This window comes from Leuresthes tenuis, unplaced genomic scaffold, assembly GCF_036924035.1.
Source record: "Leuresthes tenuis unplaced genomic scaffold, fLeuTen1.0.hap1 SCAF_24, whole genome shotgun sequence".
NCBI classification, from domain to species: domain Eukaryota; kingdom Metazoa; phylum Chordata; class Actinopteri; order Atheriniformes; family Atherinopsidae; genus Leuresthes; species Leuresthes tenuis.
In genome coordinates, this window is record NW_027325378.1 from 4,833,358 (window position 1) to 4,850,091 (window position 16,734).

The 16,734-nt window shown below is 41.3% G+C and overlaps 3 protein-coding genes across 4 annotated transcripts in view; 2 read left to right on the top strand and 1 right to left on the bottom strand.

Moving 5' to 3' along the window:
- nell3 (NELL (neural EGFL like) family member 3) overlaps nucleotides 1–16,734 on the top strand; it is a 217,275-nt gene that overhangs the window by 162,886 nt on the left and 37,655 nt on the right. The window lies entirely within an intron of this gene.
- LOC140284746 (apolipoprotein D-like) overlaps nucleotides 1–16,734 on the top strand; it is a 251,193-nt gene that overhangs the window by 61,034 nt on the left and 173,425 nt on the right. The window lies entirely within an intron of this gene.
- Nucleotides 1–16,734, bottom strand: part of gpr158a (G protein-coupled receptor 158a) — a 76,546-nt gene that overhangs the window by 20,358 nt on the left and 39,454 nt on the right. For both annotated transcript variants that reach the window (XM_072378715.1, XM_072378714.1), the window contains exons 4-5: nucleotides 14,265–14,491; nucleotides 11,406–11,474 (exon numbers count right to left, since the gene is read on the bottom strand). In XM_072378715.1, coding sequence (XP_072234816.1) covers nucleotides 11,406–11,474; nucleotides 14,265–14,491 — 296 coding nt within the window. The remainder of the gene's footprint in view (nucleotides 1–11,405; nucleotides 11,475–14,264; nucleotides 14,492–16,734) is intronic.

A 16,734-nucleotide genomic window follows, 5' to 3' on the forward strand; every position in this document is an offset into this window, starting at 1 on the left:
CACTCCATGACTCAGCAGCTTGTAGAACCTCCTTCACCAGCAATAACTTTATGTAACTGTGTTTCTGTATGGCACCATTAGCCTCTAACATAGTTGTGGAAGATTTCCAGTCCACTTTTCTGTCCAATGTTGCTTCAGCTCATTGAGGTTTGCAGCATTGGTTTATGCACAGCTCTCTGAAGGTCCCACCACAGCATTTCAGTCAGGCTGAGGTCTGGACTCTGACTGGACCATTACAACACCTCGATTCTTTTCTTTTTCACACATTCTGTTGTAGATCTGCTGCTGTGTTTGGGATCTTTGTCCTGTTGATGAGCCAGTTTCAGCCAAGCTTTAACTGTGGGACAGATGGCCTCACATTTGACTCTGAAATATTTTGGTATCCAGAGGAGTTGATGGTGAACTCAGTGACTGCAAGGTGCCCAGGTCCTGTGGCTGCAGAACCAGCCCAGATCATCAGCCCTCCACCACCGTGCTTGACAGCTGGTATGAGGTGTTTGTGCTGATATGCTGTGTTTGGTTTCCTCCAAACGTGCTGCTGTGCATTAGGACCAAACATCTCCACTTTGGTCTGGTCTGTCCAAAGGACATTGTTCCAGAAGTCTTGTGCTTTGTTCAGATGCAGCTTTGCAAACCTAAGCTGTGCTGCCATGTTCTTTTTAGAGAGAAGAGGCTTTCTCCTGCAGCCCTTCCAAACAAGCCATCCTTGTTCAGTCTTTTTCTAACTGTGCTGTCATGACCTTTAACCTTTAACATGCTAACTGAGGCCTGTAGAGTCTGAGATGTAGCTCTGGGCTTTTTCACCTTGGGGTGAACTTGCTGGGACGTCCACTCCTGGGAAGATTGACAGCTGTCCTGAATGTTTTCCACTTGTGAATAATCTTTCTCTCTGTGGAATGATGGACTCCAGATAGTTTGGAAATGGCCTTATAACCCTTCCCAGATTGATGGGCAGCAACAGTTGCTGATTCTTTCCTCCTTGGCATCGTGTTAACACTCACCTGGATGCTCCACACCAGCAAACTCCCAAAACTTCTGCTTTTATAGGGGTGCTCACACTGACTGATGATCAATTAATAAAGTGCACTTTATTGACAGCACCTGGCTGCTACTTACACTCACACAGCAGTGAGGGTGCACTTAGTTTTTCACACACTGCTTCTGGAATTTGGCCTCCTTCCTGTCTCTCTGCCAAAAGACTTTTACATTAGAGGATTCACTGCTCATACAACACTTCATCAGTCCAGGGAATTGTGAAGCTGTGTGGCATTGCTGTGATGTATTCTGTCTTTTAACATGTGAGCATTTATGGCAGAATTTTTCATGATATTGTATCATGCAATTAAAAAAGAAGAAGAAATGCATTTAGACACAAAAAGAAAGGGGACATGCGTGAAAAGAGGTGACATTCAGCCGCACAACTAAACAGATTATTTAAACAGCAGTGATTAAACGGGGAAGTACTGCAGGGCAGAGAATAACAACAGGTACGGTGCTTCAGTAAACCTCATTCAAATTAACGCGATCCAATGATTTATCTTGAACTGTGAAATAAGGTGCTGGTAAAAGAGAAAGATTCATCTGCTAACACTCTAGCTCATTGAATCAAAACTCAGTCACTTAATTTGTAGTTATCTTTTGAAGCTAATCAGCTCTCGTTTCAGCTTCCACCAGCTGGCTCCACACACAGATTCAGTGGCCCCGTTGTTATTGACGCACGCCGGCCAGCTGTGGTACGAGCAGCAGTTTTCCAGAGAGCGCCGATCGACCTCTACGCTAGCTGGAGGTTTGTTGTGCTTCCATCATTCTTTCACACAGTTTCAAAGTTTATGAGCACCATAAGAGAACCTTTTGTTTGGATGCATTTGGCTTTGATCCACTTCAACACATCATTTTAAGATGGTTATCTAAAGTTTGGCCAAAGGAGCACCTTAGGATGTAGTGGAATCTTATGATACAAACTGGAACCAGGTGATTATCCTTCACTTCATTCATCCTTACAAAGTATGTGTCATGTCTTGTCTTGGGTTTTGTTTTCAGGTTTTAGGTTTATTTTTGACTCAATGTTTTTTTGCCATATTTTTCCTTGTCACGTCATTAGGTTCATTCAAGTCACCTGTCTTTGTTTTCACAGATGCACTTCATCCCCAATTACCTCCCCACAGTACTTTAGTTTCCAGATTCCCTCAGTTCAGTGCAAAAATCTTCACCTTCACGCAACGTGCTTCATGGTTTTCAGATTTGTCAGGTCAGGTTTTGCCTCTCGTTTTTCCACAGCCATAGCTTTGCTTTCTTTTTTTTTTGTCACAGTTTAGATGTATTGAGATCTGTCTCAGCCGCGCTTTTTGTTCCTTTTTTGTAAATCAAGCTTTTTTCTTTAAATTCTGTATCTGGGTCCTACCTCATCCCCGTCACGCACAACCCCCCTACACCGGTTGTGACAGTATGCAGATTTCCTTCTTTTAACCTTGAATTAACAGTTCAGTTCAGGGCCTTGTAGAAAACAGCCTTTTAAAAGCTGAGATCTCTGGAAAAACAACGTTCAGGTCTTTTCATAACGGGTTAAATTCAAATGGTTTTGAAGCTGATTCCAAGCAAAGGAACCAACATGTTTAAATGTCACTTTTCCCAGATCAGTTTTGGCTCTGGGGACAGATATTTCTTGTTTTTTCAGTTTCTTTATCTGCCTCTAATTAAAAATCTATGAGATTCTTCATCAATTACTCAAGTTAAAACTGAGTATCTACTTCTTAACTATAAAGGTTTGACACTGAAGGTTTAATTGGCACATGGTCATACGTTAATGACAACCAACACGTGTTTTTATCTATGTATATAAGCAAAAAACTGCATGAAATTCAATGTGAGCTTCCTCACTCATGTTGTATAGCCACATATCGGATAAATATCCTATCTAGTGCTGATATGTGCTGATATCATTCAGATTTGAGTCCCTTTAGCCTGGAATTATGACAAGTATTTATTTTCAAGGCACCATGTAGTGTCTCTCATCTCCAGAAAAATAGTGGCACTTCAAATAAACTTTGAAAGGTTTTAAATGTACTGAGGCAGGTTTGAAACACACAGTACAGTCAGTTTGACCTCAACTGGAGCCGGGTTTAGTCCGGTAACTAACCAGTAAACAGAGCCAGGAGTAGTGCCTAACTATTAGGCACATTCGGACAGAGAGTTCGAAGAACGCAGTTCTAAGAACTGCCCTTCCCCAGGGGAACCGTTTCATTTTGCATTCGCACATAAGTCGGGGACCTTGGTTGAGACTGATGTGACGCAACCGTCTGCGACTGTGACGTGTTACTGTAGTGCCACTCAACAACAAAACAAAACCCGCGAAAAGTAAGGAGAGAGGAAAACAAAACAACAGCACCAAGAAGCTAACATGGAGAGCGAGGAGGCCACCGTGTTCATGGTCTGCATGACGGTGATATTAATCATGGACGATCACGTCAGGCGTCTAAGATGGAGGCTGGAAGAGCGCACAGCGAGAGTCAGGAGACGGAGAATCCAGCAGCGGGCGATACTTCTTTGTTTCATGAAGGAAAGAAGGAGAGCAGAGCGCCGCAGACAAAGGAGACGACGTCTGAGTTTAACTTATTAAACAGGCGCCGGTTGGGTCCGTGTCGTATGAGTAAACATTTCAGACAAGGGGCGGAGCTACCAACCACCAAACACCTTGCTATGAGGAGTGTGTTGCTATGGAACCAGAAAAGACCCTGCCTCGGAGAAGGAGCTAAAATGGTTCTAGGAACTGAGGGCCGTGGTCCAGAGTTCCTGTATGTCCGAATGCATGAAAAAAACGGCCCTATTCCTGAAAAGGTTATGGGAACTGCAAAAGGTTCCTACAGTGGGAACGCGCCTAATGTCATCGAAACTCAAACAGTCCCCAAAGGCATCAAGTGCAGATGGTAGAAAACCCAAACTCCACAGAGGATCACAAATCATTTCATGCTAGGACACTTTAGATAATTGGCTCCCACCGTAGGGCAAGAAGGAGATATTCTGCAAATATTACTTCTGAAAAGGAAGTGGGCGGATTCTTTTATTAGAATGATGCAGTTAGCAGAGGAGAGACAACAGCATGTAATCAAGTTGTGATGTGCAGACAATAAAAATGCAAATGTTTCAGAGCACGACAGATCCCACTTCCTGTGGAGGTCAGGGTCCCGCAGGATATTGATTACCTAAGCATCTATTTTGATGCCATGAAATGAATAAATGAGCTCCACCTCACCTGCAACTCTCCTGCCCTGTTTTTAAATGAATTAATAAATGAGTAATAATTAACAGTAATGGGATTTGTTTTATTTCAAAAGCTTTCGTGCTACTTCTTCATCTAATACAGCTGAATTCTGAGCCCAGAATCACCTGAAAATGTATGATATTTGCTCACAATTTTAACCGTAACCATGCAGGTTTACCATGTATTCGTATGTCCTAATCTTAACTATCTGTGAGTGCAAGTGAAGAGGAAAAGGACAATGGAAAATGTTGAATCTGTGGTCTTTTCCATGGAAGCTTGTTCCTGCCCTGACCCGATGAATGATGTCAAACGTGATCATTGTCATTTTGCGAGATGTCCAGCGCTGGTATCATGATTGATGTTGTGAGATGTCAAACATCAAAATCCTCATGTAAGCAAGAGCATCTCTGTAGGTCTCTGAGATACACTTTCTGTCATGAAAGGAGCTGCTCTAAAGGTGCTTGAGATACGTGTCTTTACCTCATCCAATAAAGAGTGACATTTACAGTCATCTGTTGTCATTAACGCGTACATTTTCTGTCATGAAAAACAACTCAAGCCAAAAAAAAGCCTGCCACATTAGTGAGTACGAGTTAAAAGAACAGACAGTGCTGAATTGTAGCCTTTTGTCATCACAATTTCTTCAAAAATTACTCTCGGCCTTTTATTGTGTCTGACTCCATCTGAGGAGAGAATGGGATGCTGCCTCCTCGGGAATCATTCTGTCACAACAAAGCCTTTTGTTCTGCTTTTAATGTTTTGACATGAAAAAAATCACAGCCATCCGGTTTGCCGAGGCCCCGCATTTTGTGGTCATCCTCTCCTTCTTCTCCTTCCTTGTCTGAACACCTTCAGTGTGGGTGAGACAGACTGAACGCCAGTGGGAGAAGTGGGGTGTTGTAATAGCAATGGATCCATTTTTATATGAAAGCTGACACCCCCTGCCACATGGGAAGGGCAGCTTTCTGGAGGAAGGTAATGGTTTCTTCTGCTCCTGCTACTCCCTGAGGTGGGCTGAGTGTAAATTACATCCAGCTTGGCCTCTGTGCAGGCAAGACTGGAGCCAAGTCTCACCCGCCTCCCACAACTCCCTTTCCCCTTCATCACCAGCTAGATCCTGAGAGATATTCCCATTTTCTTGGACACGAAGAGACAGCCTAAATGTGATGTTCCCATCTTGGTTTTTTCTAGTATCTGATACTTTCTAGACCTCCGCTCAAGTTGAAAGAACCCCTCAGCTGCAGGAGTGCACCCTTGACTTAGTGGCTGTATGTTTTGAGAGAATCCTCAGGATTTATCAGAAGGAGAAAAGGAAGTGGAGTATGAAGGGAGGGCTGCTCGTGCTCACAACAACTCTTCAGATCTACTTAAGTCAAACGGAAAGTGTCAGAGCAGTTTGGATAGAAGGCAGAGCAGAGCTGGCAGACTGTGTTTCATGGCCTGTCAGGTCAGGATACATTATCTCCTGGTCATACTGTTTCTCATTAGCCCCCTGTCGGTCTGCCCCGATCTGGGCTGAGGTGGCACCTTGGTCCAGCTTGGCCTTAGGACAGTATTGAGCCTGAACAGGTGGAAAGACAAGGACTCTCATCAAGTCCTCTGCTCAGCTAGAAAAACAGAACTGCTTAGCTGAAGAGTTTGTGTGGCAGTGCGTCTGTTAGCAGCCATTAAGGTGTAGTTTCCCAAATAATGTAGCTCAGTTTATTACCAGGGGGGGGGATTAATATGCATTTAATTCTGCTACCGTTCAATATTAAGATCCATGGTAGAATGATGCTTGGTGCAATCCAATTCCACACTTTGGAATTACTTTTTGTTTTTTAGTTTTATGTGAAAAATTAGAATATATATTGAAGAAGTGCATAAAAAACAGGGATAGAAAAGCAGTCAGCATTATAGCATCGCAAAAACCTCCCATTGTTGTGGTCAGTGTGGTCTAACAGCATTTACTGTTAGTCTATTTAAGCCATAATCAATCGGTTTAGTCTCAGTCTCACAATTGTACCTTCAGTGTTGCTTTCTCATTAGAATACAAGGTATTCTTAGTTCGATCTTCCAAATAATATATCATTAAATTAAATTATTGTTATGCAATGAAACTGTAAAATTAAGTGCAAGGAAAATCTTGTCAACAAGAAGCACCAAATACTAAATAGTAAAATACTACTTTCACATGTGCATTGATGCTTTTTAATGTGCAAACAGCAGAGCAGGAGGTGTGACATGTCACACAGGAGGGATAATGCAGGAGGAGATGATCACTTCAAGCAGTCTCTGGGGCAAACTGCACTGGTGCGCAAACAGATGGTAGGATGAGCCTCACAGGGTGTGTTTACGTGCAATTAACAAACCTACATATTACTGTGCATTTTAAACAACATATATCTGGGAGATTTCCTTAACTCTGCATATATATCCATTTCAGGTGAGATGTTTGCCTCCTGCTTTAAAGCATGAAATGATGTGAGTGTGTTTATTCAATGTTCTGTTTTTATCATATTTATTGCATACAACTATGATCTAATTTTTTTTTTTTGGTGTAGAATAGCATAAAGGCAAACTGAGCTCTCAAATGGTTGTACTTTCTTTTATATTTATTCAGATTTTATCCTAACATCTTGCAAGTGAGGGACCCAGAGGAGGTAATATAGTTTGATCAAAGCATCCGACAACCTTCCATTTGATGGACGGCCATTTTCTTACCTGAGCTATGGCTGCAATTTCTCTGTCTATGTTGGGGCACTGTAGCTTCCCAGCTATTTGTGTTGCAAATTACTCATTCATTGAGGATTTGACTGCTAAATGTTGCCGGTCGATGAGAGGAACTAACATAGTTTTATTGGTCCACTATAGTATCAGTATTTTTTACTCAATTCTTCACACAGTCCAAATACTAGAATATTTAAACTGATATTCAAGACCCCAAATATGTTCTGTTATTTATGCTGTCAGTCCTGTTTTCACCATGGCAGCAAAGTTTAAGTTTGCAAAGCTGTGTCTGAACAAAGCACAAGACTTCTGGAACAATGTCCTTTGGACAGACCAGACCAAAGTGGAGATGTTTGGTCATAATGCACCGCAGCACGTTTGGAGGAAACCAAACACAGCATATCAGCACAAACACCTCATACCAGCTGTCAAGCACGGTGGTGGAGGGCTGATGATCTGGGCTGGTTCTGCAGCCACAGGACCTGGGCACCTTGCAGTCACTGAGTCCACCATGAACTCCTCTGGATACCAAAGTATTCTAGAGTCAAATGTGAGGCCATCTGTCCCACAGCTAAAGCTGGGCTGAAACTGGCTCATCAACAGGACAATGATCCCAAACACAGCAGCAGATCTACAACAGAATGGACCATTGCAACACCTTGATTCTTTTCTTTTTCACACAGTCAGAGTCCAGACCTCAGCCTGACTGAAATGCTGTGGTGGGACCTTCAGAGAGCTGTGCAGAAACCAATGCTGCAAACCTCAGTGAGCTGAGGCCACATTTCAGTAAAGACTGGGACAAAATTCCTCAACAGCAAGATGAGAGACTGATGCTTCATACTGAAAACAATTGCTTAATTCTAAGTTATTGCAGCTCAAAGTGGTTCTACAAGCTGCTGATCCATGAAGTTGTACTTGACTGAAAGAGCTGATGGCATCTGAAATGACAAAAAGCTATTCTAATCTAAATTCTGTCACATTACCTCAATCTAAATCTCACCAAAGCATTCGTAAAAGCCACAAACAGACACAGCACTGACAGGTTCATCCAGGTATCACATTCTGAATCACAAAAGTGTGAATGCTCTCCCCCTCTTTCATCTGCATAACCAGATGGAAATCTCTGGCTTAGGCTCCTTCTCCTTCTGCACTGCCTGTTCCTCCCTCCGCCCGTTTAATTTCAAAGCAGGGGGGCTCAAGTTATTATATGTGACAGAGAGAAAGAGAAAAGGGGGGAAAGAATTGCATTACTTCACAAAGCAGAATTCCATGGGAGCCGGATGCATGTCCTGCTGCTTAATAACAGTGGAATTATTTAGAATAGAAGCAGCAGCGGTGGCAGAATATTTCTGAATCTATATTTAGAAGCGTCTCACCTCGCAGCCTCAGCTTGTGTGGGATTCACAAGGAAGACATGCAAATCCATCAGGGTGCACATCAATCTTGTGTGTTGCACAGTAAAACGCAGGGAGATGCCATTTTCACATGATCGAGCCAAGATATTATATCATCAAAGCAAGAGCAGTCACATTCACAGTGACCATTCCTGTATAACGGAGCAGAACGATCAAACTGAATTCCACTGCATTTATTTCACAGCTCTGAAATAACCTACAAAGTAAAGCACAATCTTTTTACAAGCCTTCTATTTTTAGCTCTGGCTGCCATCACTACACCAGCTGGACACAGGAATATCATCTGCTGTTCATTCATTCACTAAGCAATAACCTGACTCCCAGGCTCGCTTTCATTCTGCAAATTTCAAACGTTATTACTTTCTAGGACCTTGTTGCAGCAAATTGCATTGATTAGCCGACTCTAAATCAGCTGCCTTTAATTATGTTTATTTTGTACTGCTTCATGAAGCATATAGCTCTGTGTGATTGCAACTAAATTGCAATTATCTAATTCCCCAAGCGCCAAAGAGGACATAATGGTGGTTTCAGGTAAATCGATGGTTGTGTGAGTGTAATCACCTGCAGAAATAATGAGGTGCCACAGAAGTTGGAAAAAAATGTCACTGATCAAACTGAATTGATTTTCACTGATGTAGATTACACAGATCTGCTGTGTTACACTTTATGTTCGTCCAGTTCGTGTTTATAAAGCCTCAGTCTGTCATGAAGTCTGCAGCTTCTGTAAATATTCCCAATGGAATAAAAATGAAAAGAAACTGATCCAAAACTGTCACAGAAATAGTCCAGTTTCACCAGTAAACGCATGGCAGGAACCAGGAAGAGAAACTGTGGGATAACAGTTCTAAAGCAAGAGGTTGTTCTGTGTTGGACAGTGATTGCATGACATGGTGGGAACCGCTACCAGTTAGTATTGGTATAGTGTGAAGGTGAACGGATACTAAAGAAAAAACTTCCTCTAATATGTCAAATATCACAACGTTTGTTCCAGCAGAACAGACTCCTCACCTGAGCCAACGTTTTCCTGGTTATGATATAATGTCCTAGGTTCTCCCACAGATTAAAGGGATTCCTGAAGAAGAGCTTTCTCTGTTTTCCTCGCTTTTCAAAGATTACTTTCGATTTGCTTTACTAGCTAATGCATACTTCTCTGACCTTAACCATCTGCAGATGAGAGCAAAAAAGAAAGGTGAAACTGTGAGTGGGAGGGAAAATTTGCCAAAACTCTCCTTCCTCCTTACAGGCGTTTCTGCTTGAGTCATAAACAGACAGCAACACAAGTTGTCTTGTCATCACAAGCACAACAAAAGCTGTATCACAGTACGGGAATGTGGAAGACTTTATCTGTACACTTTTCAGCCTGCAGCTTACTGTAAGCAAGCTCACTTGCTCTTAATCATATGTGCTCAAGTTAATGATGACTATACCTCATGGATCCTGCATCTGTTCAGAACATCAGTTCTGCATATCCTTAGAAATTAGCGCTGCACATACAGAAGATTAAATATTGAGGTGTCTGGTGGAGGCAGTGTCGGGGGAAAATGTCCCCAGAAATCCAACAGCTGCAGCTTTTTCTGCCATTATCTTCCCATCAGCAAATATTAATCCACTTAATATTCATTTCTGTGGTCATACATTAGGGCTGTAGCGATACACTAATCTCACGATAGGAAACGATACACGGCATTCAGCGATACGATACGATTTCATACGATTCGATTCAATACGGTTTCATACACATAATTTTCTGAAAGATTTTAAAGGGACAGAGTGATTTGACATGAATCGTCGCTGATTGGACTGGTTGTCCGTCCTTTGAACTGGAAGGACAACTTAATTGTAACGTCTGACTTTTCAATAAAGCTTGCTAAAAAAATTTATTTAAAAAATCAATACTAGCAGCTGAAAAATCAAAACTTTATCAGGAAACAAAATATTGATATATATCGCAGTATCGATAAAATCGCTCAGCCCCATCAAACAGCCTGCAAATCTGGAAGTTTTGTACAGCCATTGTTTGCTGAAGTGCCGCCCAGTGGAATCTCACAGTAACGGGCATACTTCACTGGAAAGTATGTGAACAATTATGCTGACAAAGACGACACAGGTGGTGGCAAACATGAGTGTGAGGTTTAAATCAAAGTATATTTTAGACCTAACACTGTCATAATGTAGAAGTGCATTCTTGTCTTTTTGGTCACTCTGGTCTTCCGGCGTTTAAGTCCGGCTGCAAGTAATCATCGTTTCTATCTTTGATTCATCTCATGATAATTTTCCTCAATACATCAATTCTATTCATTAAGTTCAGTTATAATTCTATTGCATGAATGGATGAATGTATTTAGTTGCTTGCTTTAGTTAATGAAGAAAAGCAAAAAGAAAAGTAAAGCTAATAAATACAGATTTAGATGTTTTTGCATGAAAAGTGATCCATCACTGACTATCAAAGAGAGTGAAGGAGTTCAGTAGTTCAGTAGCTCATGGCAAGCTGGCAGGCTGTAGCAAAAGCTTAGTAATTAATTCAAGAATTTAAGAATAAGAATACATCATGAATTAAAGACCTTAGTACTCAGCAGTGTAATAATGATCATTTAAAAACACTGTGAAAAGAAACTAATTGAGGTAAAAGGACAGAAATTCCCCTAAAATGTAATGTTTTTTATCTATGTGCAGCTCTGAATAGATGTGAGGCAGCTAAACAGATGGTGACAGGTTGCTGGGTTCATTGGCCAGCTCTGTGTACAGTTAACAGGAGGCCATAAAAAGACAAGCTCCGGGATGTTTGGCATGAGAAACCTGCTTGTCACAGCTCCATCCAGGCGTCAAACACCAGAATATGATTTATGGACTGAGTCTTGGGCTGTGTTTGACAAGACAGCTCTGAGGTGCTGCCACAGAGATTAAACTTTGTTCTGATCTCTGATTCTGATTCCGTGTGAACTTAAGGTCAAGCTGAGCGCCAGCCTTCAGTCAAAGCAAACATTTGCGTTATCAGCACACAGTCACAAGTCTCTCAGGCTTACCGGAAAGTAGAGAAGCAGAGCCCCACAGAGGATGGCCTCCAGCAGGACGAGACCTGATGCTCTGATACTCTGCCAAAACAGGGAGATGCAACAGTCATTAAACTTCTTATGTATGTGTGTTAAAACATGCGCGTTTCTGACCACTTGCAAAACGAGGGATAACCCAGCACACGACATACTATCTGAGCAACACCAGCTTTTCTTTAGTGGATTTGTGGCTTCCTGTTGAACATTAAATCTTCACTTAGCTTTGCTTGGGCTTGCCCAGTCCTGGGGAAATTATTTGTGCAGCATAATTCCCCCTAAGTTCATTTTTTTTCTTGAAATTCAGTGCGGGACAGAGAGGTTTAACAGTAGGTTTATCTACAATGTTATTTTCCTAAAAGCAGCCTCCTCCTGCTGCAGCTGGAAAACATGACTGATGATGAAGCTCTGAGGTGTAAAGCCAAAGTCCAATACACCAAAATAATGAGCTAAAATGTTTAAAAGAGGCTGAGTAACTGCAGAGTTGAGCAATGACTCACAGTCACCATACACACGAATAGTGTACCTATTGCAAATAATAAGTGCAACGTTGGTATTATTAATGAGCTAAGACAATTCAAGGGCCATGTTTGGCGCACAGTTTAAATTAATTCAATAAACTGGAGGATTTACTGTGAATTTTCACCTTAGTTGCCTAATTAAGGCAATCTAACGACCACAAAGTAGGCGTGATTTGATCGGTATCTGTATTCGTAGGAGTGGAGCTTCCCAGCTGATGATTTAATTTAATCTACAACATTTGCAAATGTTACTCGTGCTGCTGTTCATACGGTTAAGCAGCAGGTGAAACCGAGAGACTGTGACTCGCCACAGCAGTAATGGCGGCCCTGCTAGGTGTCAGTATGATGATAACAATGTGCTTCTTACACGTCATGACAGATGCAGGCTTTTAAACTGCACTGATGAACCTGACGGTCTCTCTTTCCTTTAAGCCCTTGAGAGGTTTCATCTATGACTCCCAAGAAGATTTTCAGATTTGGATTTATTAGAGCACACAATGGTTTTTTTCTCTGGCTCAAAGTTAGTAAAAAAAAAGAGAAGTTGGGACATCGAGTTAAATGTAATTTACCAGATTTGAATTTGATTGAAAAAAGCTCACAGACAGCAGAGTTTTGCCGTCTTTGTGCATGCAGAGATGAATCATGTTAACTGATTGTTTTTCATTCTTCTTTCTTTCTTACTAGTTTTTTCTCGGTTATTCTCTGACTTTTAGTGCGGAGGATGAAATCCCCAAACTGACACTGATGAACTGAACTGTCAGATCATGCAGTTTGTCAGTGTTTGCAAACCCATCTTTACTTCTGAATTACCCAGCTGAGGTTGTTGAGGATGTTCTTTTCATACCCAATTTCCTTATAATAAGACAACATAATCAGCCAGAATTGTCAACTCTTTACATACTTAGTGGAGTGAAACACTAACCATCGCTTTTTCTTCAAAAATTAGATTTAAAAACAGCATTTGCATAAAAAATATCAGCATTTTAGGAGCTCTTATTGTTTTATTTTTCTGTTAAATGTCAGATTTAAATAATTTACCTAAACCCAAATAATGAAACACAGTTAGCATGTCATATTTTTAAATCTGTGTCGCTACCATAAAAAAACTAAACAAAAACTACATTTGTCTTTGCACTGTTATGTGTCGGGTTTAACATGTTTTCTGGCCGGGTGGCTGTAATGCAGGAGGTCTGAAACATGGATTTTAAAACTGGAGGGGGTGCTTTCTTCCTCGTTCTTCTTTGCTGCATAAAAAAGAACAAAGAATGGTAAAAGCTCCTCCCTCAAGGCCTTTTTTTCATGGATGTCTCCACTATTTCAGGCGCTTTCTGTGCACCTCTTGTGTAAGATATTTAGCAACTTATCGTCCTCTAATTGACAAGATGCTTGAGGGGGCTTTCAGGGAGAGGAAGACAGCTGTGCCACCCATTTAAAAATACCCTCAAAAGAAAGCAGAGGTCCTGTCTCTGTTCACCAGACGACCGATGTTTCTCTTTTTTTAAAGTAAACGTAAAAAAAGAGAAATATGTAACACAGATATTATATTCCACGTGACAATGAAAGGCTTGTAATTTTGAGAAAGAAACTCCAAAGTTTAGTTTGAGAAGGTTAATGTGACAATAACCTGAGACTGCGATCTGCTTAATTGATGGGAGGGATGCCTTGTATGACAGTGGTTGATAAAGTAAACTGCTACATCAACTCTCCATTTAAATTGAGCTCAGCGGTTCTGTAACTCAGCACAAGGCTTTTGCTGACATGACGATACATGAGACACGCTGTATATCCACCGACTCCACGCTGTCCACTGTCTTTGCTTGACTAATGGCTCCCTACATTGTTAGCACCACAGCATTGTCTGCAAGGTGCCAGCTTTAACATCTTACTGCCACGTTTCACAATGAACTTGTGATGATTATGAATCAAATACCGGGTAGTGAATATGAAAGAGGACGCTGCCCAATGTTCAAATATGAGTAAATAGGCTTTTGTGATCTAATTTCCATACACTGGTCAACATCCAAGTTGCTGATTTTAAATTGATCTGAGGCGTCAAGGCTGTTTGAAAGGATTTCAAAGCTTTATTGTGGCCATCCACATATGGATTTACCAGTTTATTCACCCAGAGGGCTTTGATGGCCATATGGCTCAGCAGACATCAAACATGTAGCTGTAATGATATTAATTACTGTAGTTCTCACTTATCCACAGATAACTTTCCAAACTTTTACTTTTTCTGGAAAGAGACAAAAGTCCTGCCCATAACATCCATAACAGCATCAAGAGGAAGTCAAGAGTACGTGATAATGCTCACCTTATTCCTTCGAAAGTGGTATATTAGTACCATGCTAATGAAGACAATTAGCATGCAGAGGCACTGGAAGGAGAGCACAGCCAGGCGCAGCACTCCGTCCTCGTGTGCCACGCAGGGGGTGTCGTCCTTACAGTAGGCACAACCCTGCTGGCATGGCAGGCAGTCGCTGGAAGACCCCTCGTCTGCATTGGGTCCGCTGTCTGCAACTTTTCCCTTTCTGCCCGTCCCTGTATAACAAATCATTTAGATTTTTAATGAATAAGATATGAAAATGTGCCGTGTTCTCCATGTAAGAAAGAAAAGCCTAATCGGTCATCCACAGAGATCATTACTTAGTAATATTCATGGCTTTGGTTACTGTGATTATGTAATACCCCCCAAAACAAAACCAATCTCACAGCAAAATGTGAAATAATCACAAAAACTTCCCCACCCAAATTCTTCCCTTAACCCTACCTTTTTCTTTCTTGTCAGTAGGGTAGTTGCACTTTGCTTTTGGAGGTCATGAACTCGTGGAATCCAGATGACCACAGGTACATAACCTTTAGGGGATTTGGATTTGGCTATTATCTACTGAAGCTTTTTTCTGTGCTTGCAGTCACAGAAATAACATGATAGAGGAACACGATGATGCCACATTTTAGCAGGCAGCCTTTGGAAGTTTGCAACTGGAGTTTGGAGGGCTAAACAACCAAGTTTTACTCCTTTCCCTGCTACTGGTGTTTAAAGAAGTTGTTGTTTTGTCACTGCTTTACCGCTGGATAAATGCTTGAAACAGCATCAGATTTTCTACTTATTGATCAAGGACAGCTCTGTCTTGGGTTGCTTCCTTCCTACTGCTGTCAGACTGCTTAACAATCACTCAAATACTGTGAAATAAGATAAAATGTGCAATAATTAATATGCAATAACCACTATTGCCCTGTGCAGTTCACTAACCCGTGTACAACTGCTGCTATTGCTGATACTACCTGCTGTTGTGTGTTTCTGTTGTTTTTCTTTATCTTTATATTTCGCCTGAGGTGAGGATCTTTCTGGTTGCTGAAACAATGTTAATTTCCCCATTGTGGGATGTAAAGGGTAGTGGCTAAACCCCACTGTCTCCAAATAAACTGAGTCTACATTCATGAATCTTAACTGGGTGAGATTAATCTGATTTCCTCCTTTCAAAGCTATAAACGGTACATGTCAGGTCTCACCTTTCTGAGGCTGCAGTTGGTGCTCTGCAGGTTCAAAGCAGAAATCCCCAGTCGGAGCATTATTGCCAACTTTTTAACAAAGTTAAAACAGTTTTAGCAGATGGGGACCTCTTTTTCTTTTTTTTACACAATGTTAATTCACATTTAGTTTAACAACTAACTCGAATTTGGTGAGGATAAAGCAAGATCTGAGAGCTATTGATTATTCTTCTATGGCAGAGTAAAGCTATATATATATGATTTTTCTTCTTTGACCTTACAAGGAGTCATCGACATTGTGTCAACACAGGAGAGATGGATCTATATGTGTGAACATGAAAAGTCAACACACTGCACCATGTTCAGTTAGTGGTATATCCTACAGGGCTGATAACTGTGCCTGCCCCATAAAAATAACACTTACTTGCCCACACTTTGTCTTTGCAAAGATGGGAGTCTGTGCTTTTTGAAGAATTAACACTGAAATAAAGCAGAAATCAGGTCATATAAATTATTCAAAAGAGGAATCTTTTAGAGCCAAAACAGGAAGAACCTGGACAGCAAGGACTGTCACAGAAGACCCTGAAAGAAAATAGGAAAATAGGAAGAAAAAAAAGCTTCTGAGGGAAAAATATTCCCAGGGTAAACTAAAGTAAACCTCAAGAAAGCAGGGGACATAAAGAAGGAAGTGGACTGGATATTGGTTCATATAGAAATCCCTTGACAGAGGCCCATATGGCTGGATAGATAACAAATTTTGGACTTATGGAGCTTTTATAGAGGCTTTATTGGAAACAGCCATTGTCTCAGAGATTTGCAGGGATTTCGCCTTTAAAAAGAAACTGGCCTATTTTTCAAAGCTATGACTGCACACCATTGATCCCTTAAAGAACTACTCATCTCCGTAGCAATGAGTCACATTTAGCTCATTCTCACTGGTTTGTTGTTGCTCGGTTTGAGTGACAGTCGGAGGAAGTTTTGCTCTCTTATACTCATGTGCAAGATCCACAGTGGAAGATCATTGTGAGACAAAGGAAAGTGAGTGAGTTGCAATGATTTCCATTGCAAAGGAGTATCAAGGATGTCCCTTTGTGGATTAACAGGCTTGTTATTGGCCCCATGGTGGACCACACTGCAGCACTACACCTCGCTAACAGGCTGGCTTTTCCTCTCTATTGTTGTGCTAGAAAAGACACGCACACATACAACAAGCTTTCATGCAGACTTCAACAAATTTGTGTGCACAAGAGGGCTAGGCCAGCTCTTTTCTGTGTATAAAACAAGGTGTTTAA